General features: G+C 34.3%; 3 protein-coding genes across 11 annotated transcripts; 1 reads left to right on the top strand and 2 right to left on the bottom strand.

Annotated features, from left to right (window-relative positions):
- Positions 1–907: 907 nt before the first annotated feature.
- LOC132059159 (high mobility group B protein 15-like) lies at positions 908–6784 on the bottom strand. 5 transcript variants are annotated; one of them, XM_059451875.1, is made up of 7 exons: positions 6590–6784; positions 5294–5543; positions 3709–3787; positions 3381–3540; positions 2995–3120; positions 1838–2232; positions 908–1459 (listed from the first exon to the last, which is right to left on the bottom strand). In XM_059451875.1, the coding sequence occupies exons 2-7, from the start codon at positions 5458–5460 to the stop codon at positions 974–976; spliced, it is 1413 nt and encodes a 470-aa protein (XP_059307858.1). In that variant the 5' UTR covers positions 5461–5543; positions 6590–6784; the 3' UTR covers positions 908–973. The 5 variants fall into 5 exon arrangements, with proteins under 5 accessions (XP_059307858.1, XP_059307706.1, XP_059307925.1 ...); XM_059451723.1 differs by lacking the exon at positions 6590–6784 and adding an exon at positions 5834–6323 and having other exon boundaries at positions 5294–5550; XM_059451942.1 differs by lacking the exon at positions 6590–6784 and adding an exon at positions 5834–6323.
- Positions 6785–9364: 2580 nt separating this feature from the next.
- LOC132058882 (N-alpha-acetyltransferase MAK3) lies at positions 9365–14305 on the bottom strand. Of its 5 annotated transcripts, none has more exons than XM_059451315.1 (5): positions 14145–14305; positions 12124–12422; positions 11556–11676; positions 10467–10522; positions 9365–9849 (listed from the first exon to the last, which is right to left on the bottom strand). In XM_059451315.1, the coding sequence occupies exons 2-5, from the start codon at positions 12307–12309 to the stop codon at positions 9601–9603; spliced, it is 612 nt and encodes a 203-aa protein (XP_059307298.1). In that variant the 5' UTR covers positions 12310–12422; positions 14145–14305; the 3' UTR covers positions 9365–9600. The 5 variants fall into 5 exon arrangements, with proteins under 5 accessions (XP_059307298.1, XP_059307438.1, XP_059307515.1 ...); XM_059451455.1 differs by having other exon boundaries at positions 14150–14298; XM_059451532.1 differs by having other exon boundaries at positions 12124–12369; positions 14145–14289.
- A 7813-nt stretch (positions 14306–22118) lies between these two features.
- Positions 22119–23519, top strand: LOC132060973 (uncharacterized). Its single transcript, XM_059453865.1, has 3 exons — positions 22119–22418; positions 22527–22918; positions 23474–23519. Exons 1-3 carry the CDS (start codon positions 22119–22121, stop codon positions 23517–23519), a joined length of 738 nt encoding a protein of 245 aa, XP_059309848.1.
- The last annotated feature ends 4155 nt before the right edge of the window (positions 23520–27674 follow it).

The raw sequence follows: 27674 nt of genomic DNA, 5'->3' as shown, positions 1-27674 counted from the left end.
CTCAAATTACTGGTCTTTAATTTTGTTCCTTGCTTCTCATTTAATGAAAATTATTGGGCCAAAGTATCCTTATTCGCTAGTCTATGAAATCAGAGATTCTGGGTTTAATCCCAACAGAGTTGGAAAAAAAAAATTCGCAAGAAATTTTGCCTTGTCCGGCATAAATTATGCTGGATAACTTAATTTCTGGAGAACTTATTCTTTTTATGTTTTTACGATGTCAGAGATATTTTCAGCCACTTTTTTGTTACTTAAGTGTTGAAGAGCAAAATTAAAGACCAGCAATTTGAGGGACAAAAATTAAAGACCACCCCAAGATAGGGACATTCGTGCGAATTGCCCAAATTCAAATAAAATGAATACCTCACAGATATAGAGCACTTTATTCTCCCCCTCAGTAAACTTATCTGCGCAAATTGAAATTTAATGACCCCTTTGACCTGTTTAACACCAAAAAAAAAAATAAAAAAATTGATCTTCAATAGGAATGTGTACATGAAAAAAAATCTGCACCTAACCATGTCTCAAACTAATTATATGTTTACTTGGACTCACCAAAAATGTCACCGCACATGTTTCCGATCCCCAAGAAGTGCGTACTACTTTTGGGAAAACCGACACGCAACTAACATTTTTGAAGTCCGAGTAACATAGAACTCAATGACCTTTTCATACTGCACATTTTCTAAAACAAGTTAAGAACATGGAAAATGAACCTTTGGATAATGCACTTGAAGAATAAAAGGCAGTTAATCTTTAAAGTAAGCCCATGAGATACATCAAAATGGTTCAATGAACCTTTCAAATTGTTGAAGAATAATGCTAGAATGTTAAGATTTAAGCCCATGAGATACATCAAAATCACTAAGTCAACAATGCTATAATTAAGATTGGTGATAATCTAAGTCAACAGAACTATAATTAAGATTGCCATATTGCCATGTTTATATTTAGCTATGCCATATTGCCATGTTTATATTTTCTCCTCGGTTGGTAATAAAGTTTTATCTTCTAGGAAGAAGAAAACTTTCTCCTTGCTATGTTGTAATTCTTCTTCTTGTTTATCAGCTTCATCCTCTTCCTGCATTTCTTTATCCTCACATTCAACCATGTCTACTCTCTTAAGCAACTCAAATTCCTCCACGATCACGTTGTTTGCCTTCATTTCTAATACCGGAGGGGCCTTAGCATCTAAATTCGGGTCATTGGCTTTGTTGTTCTCGGAGTTGGTCTGTGCACATTTATCAGAACTTGCTCCGTACTCCGGACTCCAAGAGACGTTTCCATTTTCACTTTGAAGTTCACTTTCCTGATCAATCATATCGACATTGTGTTCAAGAGGAGATTGTATTGGCAGCTGATTACTAATAATAATTTGCCCGGCTGTTAATCTCTCACGATAGTCTTGCATCTCCAATCTGTAGCGTTCTTTGTCTTGCAAGGCTTTTTCCTGATAAACCTGAACTCAACAGAATATAACCATTGAAAGTTAGCATGAAACAAACAAGAACAATCATACAACTTCAAACATATAAACAGGCAAACGGTCATAAATAACCACCCACTACACGAAATATCTTAATTGTTGTTATACTTTGGAGCCATTGTTAATTGTCTCCTATTTGTCCTTCACCCGAAAGGAGTTCCAAAAGTAACGGTTAATTCTGACTTTTTTCCTGAAGTATTTTGAAAATACACGTGGGAGAGGAAACAATTTGTTAACAGCAAGGGCATGAATGGCCTCAAGAGTGTAACAAAGGGTAAAATTAAGATATTTTATATAGAGGGGTAAATTTTGGACCTATTTCCGAAATAAAAATATATCATTGGTTCCTACCATCTTCTCGGGTACTTGTAGGTTGTTCCACAATTCACCTATCATCCTACTAATCTCTCTATCCTTTCCAGGATAAAGTGGTTTCAGCCTGGCATGTTGTTCTGCAAAGAAAAAGTTATAACCACTTCTGTTAGGCTTGGGATGGGCAGGATCGCGCTTTTTAATTTCACATTTCTTCCTACGCTTCCTTCGAACGACCCCACCAGTTGTTGATGCTGCTTTCCCAGTATTATAAACAGGAAGATTCTGATTTTGCAAATCTTGGTTCATTGGAACCTGATATAGAACACCTTTAAAATCCTCAGATCCAATCTTCATTGTTATAAGATATCCACTCTCAAACTTCCCATCAATGAAACCAGACACAGGTGAACCTGTCGATGGTGCTGTAGTTGCTGCAAGCACAAAAGAAATGGATTATACACATTATTTGTTTGCTATATAGTAGGAAATTATCGGACTTCTAACCCTGCTGAGCAGTCATGTTATATTACTTCATGTGTGACAGAAGCATAGATATCAGTAGGACTCATTTTATCATGTGAATCAGTCTATACAAAGTTTTTGAAACTCTCACCAGCCCACCTAAGATGTTTCAAATTTGTTAACAGTTTCAGTAATTGTATCAAAACTTTTTCCTTATAGTTTGGAACTTCTATAGGAGATTTATTCGACTTGCACAGAGTTAGCACACTTTAGAAGAAGAAAAATGCATTATAAATCCACTTCATAAGGGCGAAGTCTTTCTTCTTAGAATTGATCATATCCCTCACCTCCATACATCTCTACTGAGGATAGTATCATGGAAATTGACTGTAAAGTTTTCAAGGCCATAATAGACAGAGTAGAATACCTACATGTTACGTTAGCCAAAAAGGCAAGTAAATGGGAGCAGAAACAAGACCTGTTCATGATATTTACTGAATAACTATTTAAGTATCTTTTGAGAAAGGACGTCAAAAAGCCCTTGGGGCTCCTGATAACAATTATCTAGAGAAAGAATGTCAAAATTATATCCATACATGGATTTGAAAGTTTCCAGAAGACACATGAAGGAATGACAATGACACAATGATTTGGAATAACTCTTACCAACATAGTTAGGAAGCAAAGAAAAAAAAGAGGATTGAGAACATGTGCAAGGACAAGTAAGCAACCTTCAGGAAATGTCGTTTCTATCCTCTGTGGCTGGCGCATGGTGGTTTCTATTTCTGGCGATGGAAGCGCATATCCGGCCAACTCATGAGATGGAGCTGCAGCATGTGACACTTGCTGCAACACATCTGCAGGATATCTATGTTTTATTGAGAAAGCCTCGGCACAAATAATTACTAGAGCATTTTTCATTTTGGGCCAGTCGCCCGAGATTAATTACAGGCGCTAGCCAAAATATACAAACCATATACACTGATTATGTCTATACAATGTGTATAACATATGTATAATTAATAGACATAACCTGTAGCTAGCTATTTTGAAAATTAGATCATCAAAAGGAATGACTGTATTTATCTCATTAATAAATGCAAGATTCCACACATACCAGGAGAAGGAGTCCAATACTTTGCCTTGAAATAGTAAACTCTTTCGTAGTGGAAGAGCAATGAAATATAATATTTCCGAAGGATAAATGAAGCATTTGTAGCTGAAGAAGGAAAGCTAAAAACTAATGTTACTTCCTTCCATCTTTTCTCCCCTAGAACCTGCAGTCACATTCAAAAAATCCTAACTGTAAGAAGAGCCAAAAAACACAGATTCAACTCAAATTTCAACCCAATATTCCTTTCTTTTTATGGAAGAGCTATGCTTGTCAACAACAAATAACAAACTATAAGGGCACCAAATTCTCCTAACATATCAAACTATATTACCTTTGTGATACCACCACGAGTAGTTACCTCCACAAAGAGGCGATGCAGATCCAGGGCTTTGCCCCCTATGACAGGGATCCTGGAAAAGCACAACCAACAGAAGCATAAGTGAATTAGTTGAGTGAACTATACAAACTTGAGAATTCAGAAGCCTATGGCATAATTTCAAGTTTGAAACATTGAAACTTAACAAGAAAAGCATCCTTAACGGAGATTAATCAATCACGAACAAGGTCAGTCGTTGTTTGACAAGATTTTATTTCTTGGAGGAAGTTGAAGTCAAATTGGAAGGCTTGACTTATTCACCAATTAGTCATGATTAAGATGAAAACCGAGGGTAAAATGATCAAAAGAAACGAGCTTTACTTGAGCAAAAAAGAATCTCTATTTAAGCATGACCAGTATGGAAATAGAAACCTATATGATTGATAGACGCCCCAAAGGCTTATATTTAGCAAAGAAGTAATAAAGTCTCTGAATAACATGGCTAGCTTCAATTCAAATCAGTCTGTATATTCTGCTTTAGTAAAAAGAAGAATCAAAGGATAAGCAACAGAAAACTTTTGTACAAGATCATGCAATTTGGTAAATGAAAAATGCTGGGGGCACGATCAAGGTTAATTTCCCCTGAAATCCCAGAAATTCAGTTTGAGATATGAAGTGAACAAGCAAATCCTCTATATAACTGCCTAAGATCTTTTCAAATAATTGTTGCTTAAAACAAAATGGATCTTGGGCCTAACTCAGCCTCAAAAAGCTAGCTCACAAGGTTAGAACTGACCAAGACCATCTAAGGAGAAAACCGCATATTTCCTAAACCAATGTAGGACAATCTAATAGATGTATACCGAGCAAGTTCACTTTCTAAAATAGTCCTACAATTAATGCAATGAATTTAGACACTCCACCTGGCTTGCAGTTCAGCTAAATCTAACAGTGTTAATAAAGAGAAACCAGAATCGCTATTTGATTGCTGAAACATATGACCAACCTGAAGGTTCACTTAAGTTGCATCATGCTTCAGGATTTTCCAGAAAAACATATTAAGAAAGACTACATTTCTAGATAAAAATCAACATAAGGGAGGAAGGCACACCATGTGACAGGATAGAGAAACAGGACTGGGGTGTGGCCTAGCAGTTAATGAAGTAGGTGAAAACCATGGGCGACCAGATTCAAATCCCAATACAGGCAAAATGCTTTGATCATTTTTTCTCATCCACCTAGCCTTGGCGGGCAAAGCTATCAAGTCAAGTGAAATAATCGAGGTGCATGCAAGCTGACACTACTATCCATTATCCAAAAAGAGAGAGAGAAACACACGGTTGGCAGGGGTAAGATAGGAGACTTTAAGCCGTGGCGGAGCCAGAACTTTCACTAAGAAAATTCAAAATATAAAGAAGCTAACAGGAAACATCGACTACATATCATATAGAATAAGTTTAACCCTATATATGCTGTGTAATTTTTTCGACGAAGGGGGTTCGGATGAACACCCTTGAGGCACCCTAGCTCCGCCCCCGAGTTTAAGGAGCATAAAAGGGCATAGGTTTCCATATTAGTCAAAAAGAAAAGAAAAACTCACATGAACTTGGTTCTCATGGCAGCATGGAGCTTCTGCAAAGTATCCATGAACAGTTGAGGAGAGGCCACAACATTCTCATATGTAGCCAAAGCAGGTGGATATGGATGATAATTTGGGGGTGCTACTCTTAGTGGCACTGGACTGTTTTCAGCAGAAGATGATGCCATTTTCAATTTCTTATACTAACATATTTCCAAAGTCACCCTCAAGTTCAATCACTCCAATTCTTGTTTTCTCAAGAATCTCTAAGCTGCACACTACAAAAATACAAATTAACACATCCAGAAATGCCACCAAAATCACAAAAAAAACAAAATAACAAAGAAAAGTTCAAATTTTTAGACTCATGGAAAATGAGTCCAAAAAGACAAAAGCTAGTCCCAAGAAATTTCCAGAAAATAAGACTAATGAGTCCAAAAACCAGAAAAGAATGGTCATATACAGTTCAATACATGAAAAAAGATCCAAAAAGGTTCTAACAAACAGACAAAATCAGAAACCAGAAAGTGATAGATATATACAAAGAAAGAAAACACATACAGAAGCAGAGAAAGAGAAGTGTATCTGTATTATCACCATGAAAATGCCAGTGGAAGAACTGAATAACAACAACAACAACAACCCCTTTAGGTGAAGTAACTCCAAGTAGCAGAGAAAAATACCCAAAGCCCAAGAAAAAAGGCATATAGTACACCATAGCTGTCACAGCCATGAATTGTTTCAGACTACCAAATATGGGAACAAGAACACCTATCATAGCTCAAAAACCCCCCAAAAAGCTGAGATTTTTTTTTCTTTAAAAATAGGAAAATCAGACACCCTTTTAGGCTCAGGTCATAAAGATCCCAATACATATACAGTACATAAAGAACCCTCTCTAGGTCTATTATCTACATATATGCTATGTAATCTTTTTTCCCTGACATTCTAAAGATATGACATTGTAATTGATATTTCTGATAATATATCTGCATGTTTAACAAAGTCCAAAGCTCTATTCCTCTTTTTCCTGACACAGTTCCCAGAACTAAGATTTATGGCCTAAACAAAAACAGTCTGGTGGGACATGACATACCCCAACCCACTCCCCACCCCACCCCACCCCACAAATAAAAAAATGCCTATGGAGAAAGAACAAACAATACATAAAAATCACATGTTTAAGATTTCAACATCAACACAGTTCTACACCTTGCATGGAACACAGATTATTTAATAATAATAATAATAATACACCATACTAAGGAATAAAAATCAAGTCTTTATTATATTATATAAAAAGAAAAGAAAACTTACCAGCAACAGTAAAGAGGAGATTTGATATGTACTGGCAAATGGGACACCAAATAATGTTTCCTTTTTTTAATACTAAGCCTTAAATAGCCTATGAAAAGGACTGGCTTTTTCTATTGTGTTTTATATATTTTCTTGTAACCTTGTTGGTTTATTAATCATGGAGACTATGGAAATTTTTTTGAGTTTAATGGAGAGATAGGATAGTTTTTTTTTTATATATTTATATATATAATGATGAGAGAATGATGGAGAAATATGAATCTTGAATAGCCATGAAAATATATGTGACTGGTGGCATTTGTTTTTATAATGACGGTTTTGTCCTTACTGGTTTATGTATAGGACAAAGAAATTAAAGGGTAAATATGGAATTTTGAAAAATCCTAAACAACATAGAATTGCAGTTATGGTTCTTGTATAATGCCCCGTTTGGAGCGGCACGTTATTTTATTATCTCTCTACGTGCATAGCCACATATTAACATCAAATTTAATTTTTTTTGAGGTACATATTAGATCACGGATTTAACTTTATAATTTTACATATATTGACTTATTAAAAGAAAAAAAAAATCTCATCTATTAAAATTTTGAGTGGTGTAACTATTCTGTATTTATATTGGTGGAAGATGACCAAGTTGATGAAATAGTTGAGATTAGCCATATTATCACCTATTTTCCGATGGATGTCCCGTCTAAATTTTGTCAAGGAATTTTCGACGAAAAATGTTCGAAAACGTTAATGACGAGCCAAATTATAATGGATTCCGGTCCGTTAAAAATTAGTGATTTTTTGGTAGTAACTAGTAATACAAATTGACTAGAATACCACCATCATTAAAATAAATGTTGACTTATAATTTTTTTGTTTATACTATTAATATATTTTAATTGATTATAACTAGCATATTAAAATTGTTATAGATACCTTACTGCTATTATAGGTCATTAGGTCACACGTAATGTTATTTAACTCGTAGCATATTAAAATTGTTATAGATACCTTACTGCTATTATAGCATATTAAAATTGTTATAGATACCTTACTGCTGTTATAGGTCACACGTAATGTTATTTAACTAGTTGAAAGAAAAAGGTTTCTTAAAAAAAATAAAAAAATGTTAACTTTTCTTCTTGCAAGAAGATAATAACCGAAGGAAATAAGAGAGAGAGATATAAGTGCCGTAATAGCAGGTACTTTATTTATTTTATTAATTATTTGCATTTAAGCAATTGAACAAGTCTTATAACTGTGGAAAAAAGGGGTTTTCTTCTCTCTCTTTTTCTGGACCTCTCACTTATTATTCTCACAAAGTTTCAAGAAAAAGAGAACCATATATTAATGAAGTGTCAGTTCCTTCAACAGTGATAACCAACTAATTAAAAGTTTTTTTTTTTTTGCCTTAAGGTAAAGAAATATTTAAACATTTTTTCCCTAAAAGACTATCTTTTCTTAAGCAAAATATAGGAATAGTGACAAAACATCCACTGGGGAAATCAAAAATGATAATTTTATAATCTGCTCAGCCAAATTTCTGTCAAAAATGTTCAAAATATTATTTTAACTCTACAGAGGGAAGTTAAGAGCCATTGTTAAGCATGTAGTAATATATCGGAAATAAAAGGAAGAATTGAAATCTATCTTTTTTTTTTTTTCAAGAAAAGGTCTCTAGCATGGACCTTTTACTCTTTTATTTTAAAGCTATTTTTATAACTTCAAAAATTTTGTAATATTTTGTGATATTCTTCTTGTTACCATCTAAATTAAGCGCATAGTAACTACATACTATATGGTTCAATATCTATAATATTATCTCTATACAATAAATCATCATCTTCCTCTTTGGTGATTTTTTTTTTTTTTTTTTTTTGGTGAAGAAAACAATCTTAACAATTCAAGTTCCAAGGTTAACCAAACACCTAAGTAAAGAGAAATGAAAAAGAAAACGAAAAAACGGAGGTGTAAATGGGCTGGGCTTTGTTGTTACTACTGCTGGTCAATAATTGGGCTAGGGACTGCCCATATTGCAATGAGGCCCATGACCACATGCTGCTGCTGAAAGCCCAAAATTTCCAATTTTATGACCACGCTCTATCCTTCAATAATGTCTCAGTGAGCATGAATTTTTTCATTATAAATTCGTACGGAGCAATCAGCGAGTTCCAACAAAATAAAAGATGTACACCACTGAAGTTTCCTATTAAAAAGAATCTCTCAAACAGGTTATTATAAGAAAAAATACTAAAAACCTTTTCAAAGTGAGGAGAGAAGGCGTGATACAACATTCGTAATAGCCAATTTTTAAAAATAAAAAAAAATATCGGGTTACCCTAAAAAGAGGAAAAAAAGTGAGAACCATTAACAACCATATTCATCCAGAAAGGAAAAAAAAAAAAGGTGAGAACTATTAACAACCATATTCATCCAGTAACTTCAAAGCAATATGGTCTTGTTTTGTTACGACACGGACGGAGAAAATACATGTTATGCATTTATTGACTTAGTGCAAACGTCGAATGAAGACCATTTTCTCTTGACTAGGATTTACTGCTTGAACATAACCAAACGTCTCATTAATACAACGTGTTTCTGAATTTTTTCCCCCAAGTTTAGGGATGAAGCATAGCTCATTAAGCATTTTAGAGCATAGATGCATCAATAATCAAGGGATTAACGACTAAATCTTCCAGCGGGCCAAGCCTCAGTTTCTACAACTTTAATAAAAACAAATTTTGTACTAATAGCGGTCTAATGTGGTCTCTTTGGCATTTGGCCACATTGAAGCCACGTGGTTCATAAGATACCCCTTGCTCAAAATTTTACTTATTATACATGTACATTACAAGTCAAAAATAATAAAATGCGCAATAAATTACAAGGGTTGAATTCCCTTGACTGAAACACAAACTTGGTATAGTCTCTTGTTTTAAAAGTTGAATTCCCATAATGAAATTTCTGGCTCCACCACTGATATCATAGCACAAGTTACCTGTTTAATCAGAATATTCAGTTTACATGCTGTGTTGGCAACAAGGGGGATTCTCTCCATAATGTACATGCTCATTATACTCATGGCTATCATCACCATCAGCAGCCATGGAATGAAAGGGTTGTGGTTCTATCCGTGGAAACAATAGCTTCAGCCGGAAAGCATCTACACCGTTCAAATAATAACGAAAAAGTCTCTTTGCTCTAATAAATCCAAGACGGCCATACAAAGCGAGTGCTCCTTTATTCGTAACTTCTGCTTCCAAAGTCACCTACAGAACATAGGAACAAATTAAGTGGAAACAAGCCATAGCTAGATAATATATCATGACGCTATGGCGCTTTATTCTTTCGTATCTTTTTTTTTTAAAGAAAAATTATGACAAACTTAACAATCCCGAAAATAAGTACGGTCAAAAGACGTTGTCACTGCTTTTATATGAGTCGGAAAAATAAGATACAGAAACCAAGTAAGCACATTTCAGCTCTTGATTTGTAGAAAACAACAGGCAAGATCAATAATCATGAAGTGTCTACGTAACCAAGTAAGAACGTTTTGGATCATGTTATTTCTTATTTCAGACTTCTGACAATTCTAAGCAAACAAACTTCCTTATTCTACAAATCCGTTATGTTTTCTGTTTTGGATACATCGTTCTTCATGGTTCCTATAAGAAAACATAATTTTTTATCTGGAAGAAGGTGGAGCGTGGTTTGGAAGAAAACACCATGTGAAAAAGCACAGGAAACACAAAGATAACCTACTCGAGCTTGTACAATCAAAAATGGACAGTTTTCATCTTTGATGTTGTGGCCGTTATATTTTTGTTTCTCACATCGTCAGTCTTAAACTCACTAATATGAATGTTCTCAGGATGTCGTGGCATACCTCTTCACAACCAGATTCCATCATCACCTTGATTGATCTTGTGACAAGTTCTGTAGCTGGAAGATGAAATATTACAGCTAAGTAGCTGATCAGATGTATATCAAAAGTTAATAAGCATATGTAAAGTTACAATGTCAATGGCCTCATCCTTAGGAGATTACTTACACAGCAATGTTACAAAAGTTAATGGGAGAGGGTACACCAAAAAAGTGCTACAAAATGTTCTATTGTCAAATAGAAAAAAATAATGTGCATGAAAAGTAGAAAGCATTTAATCAGTGAAATTACACAGAAAACCAGCTGAACCAGGATAACGATCAGAAGCTTCTTTTTGCTAGTTTTCCTATATTATCTTTTTCGTGTATTGAACTTAGTGCTAGGCACGCACATTCTGCAACCCCCCCTTCTTCTACCAGATCAAGAAAAAGCAAACTAATCAACCAAAATTCAATTTCAACCTTTGAAACCTCAAAAGTCAGAACCAAATCAAGTTCCATAGTAAGAATAATGCTTTTTCCTCATGGGTTCAACTTGCTTATGGGTGTTGAATTTTACTTCAATGTGTAAAGAGGAATACAAAAAGGGTACCTCAAGCAGAGGAGACAGTAATGAAAATAGGGAAGTTTCTTGTGTTTTGGGGGTAGGGTGAGCAGATTTTGATGGACAGGGGAAACAGAAAAAGGGAAAATAGATAATAATTGTCACTGTGATAACAGATAACTAGGAGGGGAGAAGTTCTTTTTATCGAGAGATATGTTTTGCAATAAAAACTAAATGAAGGATTAGAAAAATAAGAGCTTTGCAACTGGACGTTTAGTTTTGTAACGTGTGAGAAATCTCACTTATTCAGCAACGCAAGACACCTAACCGAAATTTAATCTGATTAATGTTGATTCAATCAAACACAAATACAATCTGCTTCTTTACATTGCCCGGAATTAAGAAATCCCTCAGAGAAAAACAATATGCTTATCGAGGTACATGAAGCGAGTGTCACTCTTAGACGTCATCCATAGTTCTAAGATACTTGACCAATATGAATTAAAGGCCATTATCAATTTATCAAACAAAGAACGATAAGATACTGACCGATTCCTTTGCCTCTGTAAGGCTTAAGCACCACAAGCATAGCAATGTAACCTCTGAACGTACCACGATGCTCCCCCATCTTGCAGACCACCGTCCCTATACATTTCCCCTTTTGGAAGGCCTGCAAATATCTCAGTAATGAAGAAAGAGTTATGCTCCTGGTGAAATTATAACATAACTAATACGTAGCTTGTTTGGTCAAACTTCTAAAATCAACTTATTTTGAAAGGTGCTTTTTTTCAAAAGTATTTTTCAAAAAAGTACTTTTGGTGAGAAACAGTGTGTTTAGCTAATCAATTTGAAAAACACTTTTGAGCAACAATCAATGTTTGACCATGCTTTTAAAAAGTGCTTCTAAGTGTATTTTCTCAAAAGTGCTTTTCAAAAAGGCACTTTTGTGGAGAAGCTACTTTTTCAGCTTCTCAAAAGCAACTTTTGCTTCTAATCAAAAGAAGCTTTTTCTTCTCCTAAAAGCTTGGCCAAACACCTCAACTTTAAAAGGGAACTTTTGGCCTTGGAGAAGCTTTGGTCAAATAGGCTATAATATGACAAGGAATGGGAGGAGTACCATAAAAGATAATTGTGGCCAAAGATAGACAAAGTAGCGGTAAGTGAAGATGGAGTAGGGCTCGCTAAGCTCTTCATCAACAAGGTTCATGATAAGAGGTAGATGATGTTCACCTCCATAGCTAACATATTCTATTTCTGATGCCTTGATGTCTACTTCTGGTTCATTTTCACTCCTTGCCTCCATTAGTCAGTGGTGCACCTGGTGCCTGGTGGTGATTCAAAATCAGGACCTTGTGTGGCGTGCCTGTGAGATGGAGAAGATAGGTAGGACGGGCAGGGCGATTCAGCGGAATTGATCTGATGAACATCAACTTTTTTCTTAGCAAAGATTGTCCACTACCCAAATCACAAACTAAATTTTTGTGCAGCATTTAAAATCATTGGTAATTGGAAGATCCGTGTTTACATTATAGTTGTCAACTATCTAGGCTGATGAACTATCAAAACGTGGTCTAGGAAATACAATGCTACATGATGGCATATTCTTAGTAAGTTAACAAACATCAACCTTTTGTCTATCCATTTTGATAAATAAGAAAAACACACATCAATTTTCTTGACATCCAATTATAAAAGTTGATTCTACCTCAAGCAACCATAATAAGGAGCTTCTCTGTTTTTATTAATAGTAAATTAAAGTTTTCATTTGCTAAAATTTGCTCAACCATGAAAATATGATTTACCCCACACGCTATAATTTTTTGTTTTTTTTTTTGAGAAACCCGAAACACTATAAATTAGTAGCATTTGTAGTTAAATCTCACCTCATGGTCCTCCTCTATATCTATAAATCTCTCTTTCGAACATGGGAACATACCAACACAAAGTCACAGCATACACTATATATACACATTTCGAGCGTCTTCTTAAGTCACTTATTGAACATATTCACTGATATCCAACATAATGACGGTCTAATGAACAAAAATGGAGTCACTATATATATATATATATATATATATATATATATATATATATATATATATTGAAAACAGTGTCAAGGACAGCTTGCGCAACTCGACTATTTCACTGGATACTTGCTTCCACCAGCACAACTACCGGGAAACACGAAAGCTTAGGCAGACGACAAGAAATCAACTAGTGAACGATCAGAGGTGTCGTCTAATCACCACGACGAGGTTGGTCCCTCTTTTAGTGGACCCAACTATGAATATTCATGAAGAAATGAATTTTGCCTTCGTTGTGATTAAAAACTGAGACCTCATGGTTCTCCTCCCACCAAGACTTAACCCAAATCACTACGAAATTCACACCAGGTAGGTATAACTAAGGCAAAAACTTCAGACATTTTTTCACTTATAATGGTGGTAACCGGACCAACTTATACAATCCTCTTTGAATATACTTTAGTTTAGAGTAATCTAATCTATTCTACTTCTCAATGTTTACTGCATCACAAACATGCTATTCAAACAGATAAAAAACAATATAAGATACAAAAATGGTCACCTTCTCAAAATAATTTAGAAGCATTGAATTCTTACACAACAAGTGAATTTAAAGGTGATCACTATATGCATGAAAGTTACATTGTTTGTTTTCAATCACTACCACAAAGGGGTGAAAAGCAGACACTCCCTTAAAGTACCAACTAAACACATAATATAATATAAGCTTCCTTCATCTCTAAAATCAGCACACCAAAATAAACACTATATATCTTGTTACCAAACACCCAAGTACAAAAATCTATAAAAAGTTTCATTCTTTAAGAAAAATACCAAGAGAACAAAATTAAAAATCCAACCTTTATAGAATATACTACTGAATTCAAAAGAAAGAAATAATATAGCTTCATTCATCTATCAAAATAAACAATCTATCTTGTTATCAAATACCAAGTACAAAAATCTACAAAAAGTTTCATTCTTAAAAATAACCGTAAAACATAACAAAAAATCCAATCTTTATAGAATATACTACTCAATTCAAAAGAAAGAAACAAGAAAAAAGTATTTCAAGAAACCCAAATAAAAATGGAATAGAAAAGGAGCTTACTTCACTTCAATGGCGAAAAACTAAGCTCTGCAAATTCTTGATATTTTTTTTTTTTTTTCAATTCCTTATTGCATTTTCGGGTTTAGAATTGGGCTTGGTTTTGCACTGGCCCTTTCAAGGGTCCAATTAAACTAGAGATGCTGTTTTTTGGGGGGATAATTTGGAAGGTTGTCTTCTTTGGGGGTGGTCTTTAATTTTTGGCTTTCAAATAGGTGGTCTTTAATTTTTATCCTTCACTTAATACTCTGAGGTTTTATGTTCGAATCCAGGTTCAGTCAAAAAAAAATTCACAAGACAGAGTTTCGTAGGAAAATTAGACCATATTCGAGCAAAAGTTAGGCCTTATGGCAAACTTTTGTCCAAAAGTAAAATTAAACGAAAGACTAAAATTAAAGACCGGTAATTTGAGGGACAAAATTAAAGACCAGTGCCTTTGAAGGACAATCCACGCAAAAAATGTTTTTTTGGTCATTTGCACTTTTGTCCTTATTTTGTGCTGGTCTTTAATTTTTTTTCCTTCATAATAAGCAACTTTTTTCTATATGGGCTTATATACTTATATATATGTTTATATTTTTGCTATATATCATAACTTAATATATATATATATATTTCACAAATATATATATATGCTTAATATATATACATATATACGTATATACTTAAAGTATAATAATATATATACTATATTATGTATATATAGGCATAAGTTTGATTTTGAAGGTTAAAAATTAAAGAAACAGCCCATTTGAAGGATAAAAACTAAATACCAGCCCATTTGAAAGGAAAACCATGCAATTTCAATTCGAGATCAATTGCACAGTTTGTCCTTCGAATGGACTGGTCTTTAATGTTTGCCCTTCAAGTTTGTACTTATGCCTGGTGGGGTGTAAGTTCTTTAAAGGCGCGGACATAACTTCTGGGATATTATGTTGCGAAAATAAACGTATGTCTCCCGAGAAACTTATTTGCATTGAGGGACAAAAATTAAAGACCGGCGCAAAATAGGAGCAAAGTGCAAATCACCCCCTCTTTTCCACCAAAAATCTATGCATTTTAAATGAAATTAGCATTTTAAGTATTGAAAAACATTTTTAAAATGTTGGAACCGATTTTATAAGTTATGTGTTTGAATAAAAGTGTTGAAACTGAAATAAGCGTAATATATTTAGTGAAAGAGTGCGAATACATTTCTTCGTGTTAAAATACTTGAATGTCCTTAAAGCTTAACATTAAAAAAGAACTGATTGTTGCAGATTTTAATTTTAAAATTTTGGTGGTGTCCAAGGCAATTCATGTGGATAAGGAGATTGAATTTTTGTCTCCTACTAGAGTTACGAAGAAATAGCGATAACTGGCAACTTTTTGGCTGTCTTTTAAAAAATAGTTTTTGTCATAGAGTTTCATATTTCACAGGTGGGACTTCATAATAATATCTGAGAGTTTCATCTGTGAAATTTATAACGTTATGGTAGTGGCTATTCTTAAACTTAAAGTGACTATTTATGAATTTTACCCTTTATCCACCTCTTTAAGGACTACTGTATACGATACTTTGGTTGTTGGGCTTTTGGAAGATCAACTTGTAATGTTCACAGTCCACGAAGTAGATCCACTTTTATATTTGTTTGAAATAACAGTGTGTCTATTTCACATTTGAAATACAAAAGAGTGTTTTTGTGGTTATAGCGATGTGTATCTATATGTGTATATATATGTAACTTTATTATTATATAGATAAATATATGAAAATAAACTTAATATATAAACCGATATAACCAAATTGCGAATTAATTTCCAAAAAATAACTTAATATAAAACCCGATATATGGTTTGGTTTGACTTGGTTTGAAAAAAAACCCGACCATAATTGGTTTATTGGTTTTATAAAAAAGTCAAACCAAAAAATACTAATATACAACCCGACATATACGTATTCAATTTTTAAAATATTTTATACATAAAAATATTTATTTGTAATGTAATTTATAAATATTTCTTAATTTTTTTTCATAGTTTTTCATCTATTATCATATTATTCAAGCTTGAACTTAGGATTTTGAATGTGAATAAGTTTTATATATGGATGTTAATAACTCATATAAAGTCCAAACCATAAATATAACTCAATATATAATACTAACAAAAGAATTTCAATTTACCCATAGAAATGACAATAATGTTGGATATTTATTCTTTAGTTTTGCATAATTGGTTTAGAGAGTGAAAATATAATATATATTTTTTTTTTCTTGTCATATAATTAATACTTATTATATATTTTAGCATGACTTAGTATTTTTAGATTATGGTCATTTTCTTTATGGCTTATTAATTAACAATATTTATTTTAACCGATTTTATTATCTTTTGTTGAATATTTTAATACAATGTCATCACTCTTCTCACATTTTGTGTTATTTTCTTATGAAACACCTTAATTATATAGTTGTATCTTCTAGGACTAAAGAAATATTTGAAGTAAAAGTTATATGTTTTGTATCAAGACTATTCCGAAAAAAAAAAACCCGAATAACGAGAAAACCGAATAAGAGAAAACCTGAAATGTTGAAAAACTCGAATTTTATTGGTTTGGTTTGATGTATAAATTTAAAAACCCGACGCAATTGGTTTGGTTTGGTGTTTAAGAAATCCGAACCAATGAAATAACAGTGTGTCTATTTCACATTTGACGTACAGTGTTTTTTGTTTATGTGTATGGTTAGAGACTTTAACGTAGGCAATTGACATTTTGGAGATTATAAGAAAATTATAAGAAATGACAAAGCGATTAAATTCGAAAAGTTACAAGTTGATTAGTCCTGTTCTTCTAGTGTCTATTTGTAGTCCAATCCGACCTAAATCAACAAAGTCCAACACACCTTAGTTACTTAATCCATTCAAACTCAATACAATCAATGGATGCACAAAGGTAACACATGAATTCCACAATCTAGAAACATAAATAAGCGTGCAACTAGTCAGGAAATTATATTCTAGTCAAGATTTTATCTTTCTTCAAATATCCTATTCCTTTTTTCTCAATTTATGTGGCACCATGCGGATTTCGAGAGTCAAATAGTTTAATTTTGACTATGAATTTAGGCATGAGATATTTAAGTTTCTTGAAATAAAATTTACATATTTGGAAACTATGTAAAAAGTACTATAAGTCACAATAATTAACAATTCAAAATATTTAATAGATATATGAAAAAATTACGATAAAAAAATGACTTGTTTAAATTTTAAAATCTGAAAGGTGCCACGTAAATTAGAACAGAAGAGTATTAAATAGGATGAAAATGAACAGTTAAATCGAAATAAAGTCATACGAAAAACTTTCAACGACATCAATAAAATATAAGTCTTGATACTGTTGAGAGTACAAATCAGTTTGAAAATTGTACAGTCTCTCAATTAAAGAGCGTATATTTTGGCCGGTTCGATTTAATGTGTGCAGTTTCAATTAAATTTCCTCAACAATAATTGTGAGTTGTCTAAGATCGAATTTTCAAGTTGAATTTAATGTCACTTTCTCATACAAGTCATGAAGACAACCTTTAAATTTCCCATTGACTCCGTCTTCTCTTCCTTTTGAATTTTCTGGTGTGTTAAACCGGCGGGTGGGTGGGGGGGGGGGGAATGAAAATTTTAATTTTTCTTTTTTGATAGAATGCATATATCCTCAAATTTAAGATTTGAACTCATGATGTACGGCAATTTTTCAATCACCTTTATTACTACACTGTAATCTTTTCTTTTGTCAAGAGGATTCACAATTCATATATAATCTAAGATCTGTTTTCATCCTGTGTACATAATATAATTTTCCGATAAATGAGATTTGATTGAACCCTTTAGCTCCCCCACTGCTCCTATTCTTATTTCTTGGTTGCACATATTTAACGCCAAAAGCTATCAACATCATCTTGGATATCTTGTGGTTGAAAAAAATTACTCACACCCAATATTTACATAAAAATAATTGATTGGTGTATGGTATATGTCTTCTATGCACAGTCTATCATTTGGTCGGTGTGCATAGAAGGATCAACTGACTGATCACTTAACTCCCCCAAAAGATGTTTCCCCTTCCAAAAGTTCCCCCACACTATGAGGTCAAACATGCACTTATTGTTAGTGTAATTTAATACGTTACAACAAATCTCATTATTTATTGGCAACGCAATTTGTTCGATATTTTATAAATAATTACCTATCATTATCTTTTTAAAAACATGATATCATAAAAGCTTTTTATATTGTTATCATATAGAAGTTAACTCGTCTCCGTAATTATATATTAGGGCGAAGGAGCGTTTGTGAGTATTTAACAAAGTTGAGGATACCAACAAGGGTTATGGTGGAGTGGTAATGCTCTTCATTTCAAGCGGATCTCGTATTCGAGTTCTAAATATGTAGTCAACTTTATTAGGAAGCGTTTTACCCCCAATGCCGGACTTCTCGGCACAAATTCAGAGTTATTCAGATCCCAATGTGAATACAGAATATCACGCGAGAAACCGGGTGAGTTGCAAGGAGCACTTTTAAAGTTTTTCCAAAACTTGCCTAAACAATCAAACAGACAAGGGAGGCACATCTGTATACCTAAAAACAAGGCAAAAACATGAATTGTGGGCTCCTCCATGTTAATATTTGAAGAGATAATTGATGTAATTTGAAGGCCAAAGTTTTTGTGGTTGTTAAGCACTAGGAAAGAGATAAGATAATGACAATTGGGAATTAATGGATTATTAATGGATTAGATTGACAACTTTTAATAGTTGGAAATAACTTCTTAAGTGAATAATGAAGAAATTTCAATCAATTGAATCATTCATTCCACAAGAATGTTAGGAAAATTATGTCTTATCTAAATTTCCAAATATATGCTCATAAAAGAATTCTATTATAAATGGAGCACAAGTCTACTTTTGAAAAATATTCTAAAATGCACTAAGTATCATACTGCACTCATGCAAAAATACTCCCAGACTCTTTTCCATGTTCAATAATTTTTCTTTTAGCTTCCTACTGGATTTTTGACTAGTAAAGATCCATCAGGTAATAAAAAAATAAAAAATGTCTCCATATTCATGTTGAGGAGAAGGGCTTTTTTTAAATGGTGGTGTCTGGCCAACTTGTGCGCTCTATAACTATTCTATTGGGTATTTGCTGCCTCCCACCAGCACATATATCGGTCAACTTTACCCCAACTAAAGTTAGACATAAGGGTAGAAATCACGGAGTAGTAACTGTTTGTCTATGATGGAATTTGAACCCTGGTCTAAAGAGGAGGAGGGGGTTGTTACTAGTTAAAATATGTCAAAAATTAAACTAATAAGTACTTATCTCAAAAGGGAGTGTCCCTTATTGGTTAGGAAGAACCATATTCTTCACGTTATAAAGTATTGTTCTCTTAGTGGCTAGTAAAGAGTAAGAAAAAAGGATTGAACTTGGGTGCATGAGATTTGAGCCGCAAGGTAAAATGGGTCGATCTCTGCATGCCAAATATACGTGAGGCATGATCCAACCCACCAATATTATGTTCAGGCACCTTAGCTTTGTTTGAACCATTTTCTAGTTTGCTTTTCTAACAAAATATAGAGGGTGGACTGCTCAAATGCAAACAAATTGCAAGGAGTAATTTTAAATTTTCCCAATTAGGAAGACAAACATATTTTCAATCAACAGATGTAAGGCACAAATTGTTTTCTAGAAAACTAAGAAATATATGAGATGCATTTGGGCTCCACCATGTTAACAATTTGAAGAGTCTATTGTTTGATGGCAAAGTTTGAGTTGTTTATCCATTATGGAGGGGACACTATTCAAGACTAGCTAGTTGTATATATATATATATATATGAGATCAAGATGTAGTTCTTGTCATAAATTTTTAGTACTGCAGGGTTGAAAGCCTGATAAAACATTCAAACGAGTCTATTAACAATAAGTTGTGCACTAAAAGTAGGGGTGATAAATTTAGATTATGAAAATTGTATAGGGTATAATCCGTCGACACCAAGTGGACGTATCAGAAGATGACACGTGGCGATGGTGACATGTTAGATTCGAGTCAGCAAGCGAGGAGTTCCGGGAAAGCGTAACGACATTCCGGAGAAGTAATTTGGTAACTGCTACGGGAGGAAGAAACTATAAAAGGCCCGGAGAAGCATGACAACTTACCGGTCAAACGTCATTAAATGTAGTCGTTACACGAAGACTTTGCACCCCCCCCCCCCCCAATGGGATTTTAATAGGCATTATTGTCATTTTTATTGTTCATCATTACTACGTACGACATTAATTTGTAATATTAATGGGGGCATGATTCATGGAAGTTGTACCCCATAGCTCAAGTATGAAATAGCTCCTCATTTCATTGTAAGGGGCATCGGAAAATATATACAAGAAATACCTTGCTCTTATTTTGCTCTTGTTCAATTAAGCAAAGTTCTGATTGTTCGCTTGCCCGGAGACTCTAGCTCAAAAGCTTCTCCAAGGCTTAGGCTATCTCTAACTTTTACTTTATTTACATTTCATTTTTATCAACTTTACTACATATTACATTGCTATTCTAGTCACTTTGATCCACGTGTCCTTGACCACGTACACAAATTCATCAATTGTACCGATTTCCCGTGTAAACAAAAATATAACCCACTTACTTATTAACTCTGTCCATTTTTACCTAGCACATTTGATCTCAAGTAATATTCGCTCATTTTTATCTATTGGACAATGTCAACCCCTCCTGGATTAAATGATTGGCAAGATAACCACATGGACAACAAAGTTTCTCTCATATGCAGGCAGGCTTTAATTGATCAGGAGTGTCCTTATAGGAATTCAAAACTTTTGGTTTCAAATTTTTGTACTCCCAAAGAAAATCATCTAGCAAGTTGAGTCTGTACGTAGGAAATTCATGTGGACTGATAGTGTTGAGCACACAAAGAGAGCCCTGATTGCATGGGACACTCTATGTGTGCCTAAGATAGCTGAGGACCTCAACATTACAGATATTCTGATATGGAATAGAGCTGCTATCCTTAAACAATTGTGGAGCTTATGCAAGAAAAAAAGTAAGCTTTGGATACAGCTGGTACATGCTTACTATGCCAAGGGGAATGATATATTGGAAACAGTAGCAAATCAGGCTTCATGGATAATAAGGAAGATACTCAAACCACGAAAGTATTTGGAGGAAGCTGATATAACCAAAGACACAATCATGCAATTGCCAGAATACTCAATAAGGGTGATGTATAACAACTTAAGAGGGGGAGTTTCCTAAGACTAGATGGAAGAAAATGCTATGCAACAACCAAGGTTGTCCAAGGTGTGGGTGTTCATTCATTATCTAGCAATCCTAGGCAGATTGGCTACCAAAGATAAGTTGATCAAATGGAACATTAATTGTAGCCCAACATGCGCTCACTGTGAAACCAGTCCAGAAAACCTACAACACCTGCTCTTTCAGTGCCCAATAGCAAATATGGTGTGGCACGCTAAGTTACACGGAAGAATATACAAAAGGTGATCAGTTGGGAACACGAATAACTATGGGCCAGATGTGTTGAAAAAATAAACTTGTTCACATTATTTAATTTGTTCACATTATGTTTAATTTAGTTCATGAACTAGTAGATTAATGTATTAGGAGATACATGAATTGGTGAAAAAATTTAGATTAGTCTAGTGAGGTCTTATTCATGTACTTGGAGGATGTGAAGTGTGATATTATTAATAGTGATACATGTATGCTAGGCTAGATACATGGATGAATTCACCTATAAATAGTCATGTAATCTAGCCATTTGAATCAAGCCAAGTTAAATAGAAAATCATCTTTCCTCCATTTCTCTTCTAGTGAGTTTTGAGTATTATTTGTGTTGTCTTGCTCTCCCAAATTTCCAACATTTGGTATCAGAGCCGGTGTGTTTGAGAGACAACAAAACGTAGAGAGAAAATGACTAACACCAATGGAACTCCATTTCAAGTTCCGATGTTCACTAAAGAAAATTATGAAAGTTGGTGCATCCGAATGAAGGCTTTGCTTGGAGCCTATGATGTGTGGGAAATTGTGGAGAGTGGCGTTGATAAAGAAGATGATGCCGCCGTGACAAAGAAGAAAGACCAAAAGGCACTCACACTCATCCATCAAATTTTGGATGAAAAGATGTTCGAGAAGGTTGCAAATGCAACCAACTCTAAGCAAGCATGGGATATTCTTCAAACTTCCTTTAAAGGTTTGGACAAGGTGAAAAAGGTTCGTCTCCAAAACTTAAGAGGAGAATTTTAATCGCTACAAATGAAGGAATCCGAATCAGTTTCGGATTATATTTCAAGAGTCTTGGCGGTTGTTAATCAAATGAAGAGATATGGTGAAGAGTTGAATGATGATAGGGTCGTTGCAAAAATATTGCGATCCCTAGATTCAAAATTTAATTATATTGTTGTTGCCATTGAAGAGTCCAAGGACTTGGACACCATGACCATAGAAGAACTCATGGGTTCTTTGCAAGCACATGAAGAAAAGTTGAAGAAACCGAAACAAGAGTCGGTTGAACAAGCTTTGCAAGCAAAAATTTCTTCGAAAGAGAAAGATGAAAGGCGTGGCTCACAACAAAGAGGTCGTAGGCATGGAAGAGGTCGTGGTAGAGGAGGAAGAGGTGGTAGTCAACCTCCGACCAAAGAAAATAGAAGTCAAGACTCCAACCAAGGAAAAGGCCGCGGAAGAGGTAGAGGATGGAGGTCAAATCAAGGAAGGTATGACAAATCAAATATTGAATGTTATACATGTCATAAATATGGTCATTTTTCCTGGGAATGTAAAAATAATTTGGAGGAGATAAATAATTTTGTGGAGAGCAAAAATGAAGATGAAGGTGACACTTTACTCATGGCATGTAAAGAAGAAGAAAGTGTAGAAAGAAATAAATGGTACCTTGATTCGGTGCAACAACCATATTTGCGGGAAGAAGCATTTATTTGCCGAGTTTGAGGAATTTAATGGTGGCAACATCACTCTTGGAGACTCTTCAAAAGTTCAAATCAAAGGAAAAGGTACGATTTTAATTCGTTTGAAAGATGGAAGTCATCAATTTATCTCCAATGTCATGTATATACCAGAAATGAAAAGTAATATTCTGAGTTTGGGACAGCTTTTGGAGAAAAATTATGACATTCATTTGAAAGATAAAAAGTTGACTATGAAAGATGAAAATGGGAGATTGTTAGCCAAAGTTCCTATGGCTAAAAATAAAATGTTTGTTTTGAATCTTCAAAGTAATGTACCAAGGTGCTTATTTTCATGTGTCAAAGATTCATCTTGGCTTTGGCATATGAGATTTGGCCATTTGAATTTTGATAGTCTAAGGTTGATGAAAAAGGAAAATATGGTGAAAGGGTTGCCAACTATTAACCATCCTAATCAGCTTTGCGAAGGATGTCTTTTTGGAAAGCAGTCAAGGAAAAACTTTCCCAAAGAGTCATTGACAAGTGCACGGTGTCCTTTAGAGTTGATTCATATGGATGTGTGCGGACCTATCAAGCCAGCCTCACTTGGTAAAAGTAATTATTTCCTTCTCTTTATTGATGATTATTCTCGAAAAACTTGGGTATATGTTTTTAAGGAAAAATCTGAGGTGTTTGAAAACTTCAAGAATTTTAAGAGCATGGTGGAGAAACAAAGTGGCTACCAAATAAAGTCACTTCGGTCCGATAATGGTAGAGAATTCACTTCAAATGAATTCAAGGCTTTTTGTGGAAAAAATGGAATACGCCATTTTTTGACCGTTCCAAGATCGCCTCAACAAAATGGCCTGGTGGAGAGGAAGAATCGAACTATTCTCAACATGGCAAGAAGTATGTTGAAGAGCAAAAATATGCCAAAGGAGTTTTGGGCTGAAGCAATTGCTTGTGCGGTGTATTTATCAAATCGGCGTCACACCAAAAGTGTTCGTGGCAAAACACCGCAAGAGGCTTGGAGTGGTTTCAAACCAAAAGTTTCTCACTTGCGAGTGTTTGGAAGCATTGCTTATGCACATGTGCCGGATGAGAAGAGATCTAAGCTTGATGAAAAAAGTGAGAGGTATGTTTTCGTTGGTTATGCGCAAAGATCTAAAGGTTATAAGTTATATAACCCAAGAAATGGCAAGGTTACCATAAGCAGAGATGTTGAAGTTGATGAAAATAGTGCTTGGGAATGAAAATCTAAAGAGCAAGACTACTCTTTTAGTCCATTCCTTGATGATGAACATGTTAAAGAAGTTATGGAGCGACCTACTACACCACCTACAACACCTCCACCGCAAGTTCAAGAAGTTGAGGAATCAAGTTCAAGCAGTGTACCTCGAAAGTCTAGAAGTCTTCGAGACTTGTATGACGCAACAGAAGAAGTAACAGAAAATTTAAGTGATTTAACTCACTTTTGTTTATTGGTGGACAGCGAGCCTGTAAGTTATGAAGATGCTGCCGATAATCCAAAATGGAGAGATGCGATGGATGAAGAAATTAGGGCAATCAAGAAGAATGACACTTGGGAGTTGGCAAAACTTCCAAAAGGAAAAAGAACCATTGGAGTCAAATGGGTTTACAAGCTAAAGAAAAATTCCAAAGGAGAAGCAGAGAGGTACAAAGCAAGATTGGTAGCAAAGGGGTACAAGCAAAAGGTCGGTATTGATTATGATGAGGTGTTTGCACCAATTGCTCATTTGGAGACAATCCGCTTGATTATTTCTTTGAAACTGAATCGGTGGAAAATCCATCAAATGGATGTGAAGTCGGCTTTCTTGAATGGGATTTTGGAGGAAGAAGTATACATTGATCAACCTTTGGGCTATAAGGTTGAAGGAGATGAAGATAAAGTGTTGAAATTGAAGAAGGCTCTTTATGGCTTGAAACAAGTTCCACGGGCTTGGAATTGTAGAATTGACAAATACTTCCAAGCAAATGGTTTTTTAAAGTGTCCCCATGAGCATGCACTTTATGTAAAAATTAATGAAGATGGTGACACATTACTTGTTTGTTTGTATGTGGATGATTTGATCTTGACAGGAAATAATCCAAAGATGTTTGAAGAATTCAAGAAATCAATGACAAGAGAATTTGAGATGACGGACATTGGCCTAATGTCATACTATCTTGGCATTAAAGTGGAGCAGAAGAATGATGGCATCTTTATTTCTCAAGGAGAATATGCAAAGGAGATTCTCAAGAAATTTGAGATGGAAAATTGCAAGCCTGTTAGCACCCCCGTGGATTGTGGAGTTAAACTGTCCAAGCGTGAAAATGGAGAAAATATCAATCCCACATATTTCAAGAGTCTTCTTTGGAAGCTTAAGGTATTTAACTTGTATGAGACCGATATTCTTTTTGGTGTTGGACTTGTCGGTCGCTTTATGGAAACTCCAACAACTTCTCATTTAAAAGCGACCAAAAGAATACTCAGTACATCAAAGGTACACTTGATTATGGAATTTTTATTCCTCTTCCAAAGACTTCAAGCTTGTTGGCTAGTGATAGTGATTGGGCTGGTGATGTTGATGAATGGAAAAGTACTACCGGGTTTGTTTTCCTTTTTGGAAATCTCGCATTTACATGGAATTCCAAGAAGCAACCAATTGTGACTTTGTCAACATGTGAAATAGAGTATGTAGAAGCTTCTTCTTGTGTTTGTCATGCAATTTGGCTAAGGAGCCTGTTGAAAGAACTTTACCAACCACAAGAAGATGCAACTAAGATTTGTATTGATAACAAATCGGCCATTGCGTTGGCCAAGAACCCGGTGTTTCATGAAAGGAGCAAACATATTGATACTAAGTATCATTTCATTAGAGATTACATATCGAAGAAGGAGGTAGAGCTTGAGTTTGTGAAATCTCAAGACCAAGTTGCGGACATTTTCACCAAGCCATTGAAGATTGATATTTTTCAGAAGCTGCGGATGGCTCTTGGAGTAGTGAATCAAGTTTAAGGGGATGTTGAAAAAATAAACTTGTTCACATTATTTAATTTGTTCACATTATATTTAATTTAGTTCATGAACTAGTAGATTAATGTATTAGGAGATACATGAATTGGTGGAAAATTCTAGATTAGTCTAGTGAGCTCTTATTCATGTACTTGGAGGATGTGAAGTGTGAAATTATTAATAGTGATACATGTATGCTAGGCTAGATACATGGATGAATTCACCTATAAATAGTCATGTAATCTAGCCATTTGAATCAAGCCAAGTTGAATAGAAAATCATCTTTTCTCCATTTCTCTTCTAGTGAGTTTTGAGTATTATTTGTATTGTCTTGCTCTCCCAAATTTCCAACAGGATGCTATGCCAATGGAAATAGTGCAAAGGCTGAGGTGTATAGAATGACTCTAGCACAAAGGCTGAGGTGTATAGAATAACTCTATCAAGCTGCATATACTATATCTGGCAAGAGAGGAATCGAATTGAAGGATATTTCAGAGCAAGAAGAGGAAAGAAGCAGTGTTGGTGAAGATGATTATTCAAGATATCCAATGCACAAGAGCGACGAAACCAAGGCTAGCCAAGCTGCTACAAACACTGAATTTCTACCCTTAGTAGCAGTTGATAATTTTATTTTTGAAGTTGTATTGTGTTGTAGTTGATGATGCACCAAAAGTTGGGCTTATGTCCAACTCTACCAGGTTCTGGTTCTAAAACTGTGTAAATATTTTTCCTGGTAAATACAAAGTTAGTTATCAAAAAAATAAATATTCACTCATTTATTAACTCAGCTCATTTTGAGCCGTCTTAATTCAGCTCAACCTTCCCATTTATTACCCTAACTAAAAAGAAAAGAAAGGACGTTTTGTATTGGAACATAAAACAATTAAATTTAGATAAATACAATTTTGCTTGACCAAATAACGGTTAGCATGACTCCAAATTTACTTAAATATTATGAAAAAAACTTGATATTGTTTTCTCTCTCTTTTCGAATAAGAAAAGATACTTTTGCAATTTGTGAAGTCTCTTTCACCTACTTTCCATTTCCCTTTCAGAATTAGGTAGTTGATTAAGTTTAATCTCAATTCACAAAACTACTAATTAACCCCACGTAACTCCTTTGAAATTCTTTTCTCTTGTTAATTGTTATTTCCTTTTTTCTTTCTCATGTCTTTTTCTTAGAGCTAAGTGATGAGCTTTTCTCTAGAATTGTCAATAAATTAAAGATGACAAATCCATGATTAAGCTACTTCCTACCAAACCCAAATTAGTTCACTTACACAGATATAGGTAATCAAACTTTATTTGCATTTTATTATTGTTTTGTTATTAATCAGCTTTGGTGGTTGTTGAAATTGAGGATAGTTTCAAGTTCTAACAGTAACACACATTAAAGTGAGTTGTTGAAGCCAGGTAGATCATTCTTTAATGGAAGCTTATTGGTACAATAGTTCTTTTTGCTCTCTAATCTGTTATTTTTGTACGGTAAAGTAAGCAGGTCTCTTAATCAGTAGAAAATAATCAAAAATCGAAAACAACAGTGCTTCTATA

Source organism: Lycium ferocissimum, chromosome 1 (genome assembly GCF_029784015.1).
Source record: "Lycium ferocissimum isolate CSIRO_LF1 chromosome 1, AGI_CSIRO_Lferr_CH_V1, whole genome shotgun sequence".
In the NCBI taxonomy this organism is placed as follows: domain Eukaryota; kingdom Viridiplantae; phylum Streptophyta; class Magnoliopsida; order Solanales; family Solanaceae; genus Lycium; species Lycium ferocissimum.
This window is presented reverse-complemented; position numbering and strand designations above follow the sequence as displayed.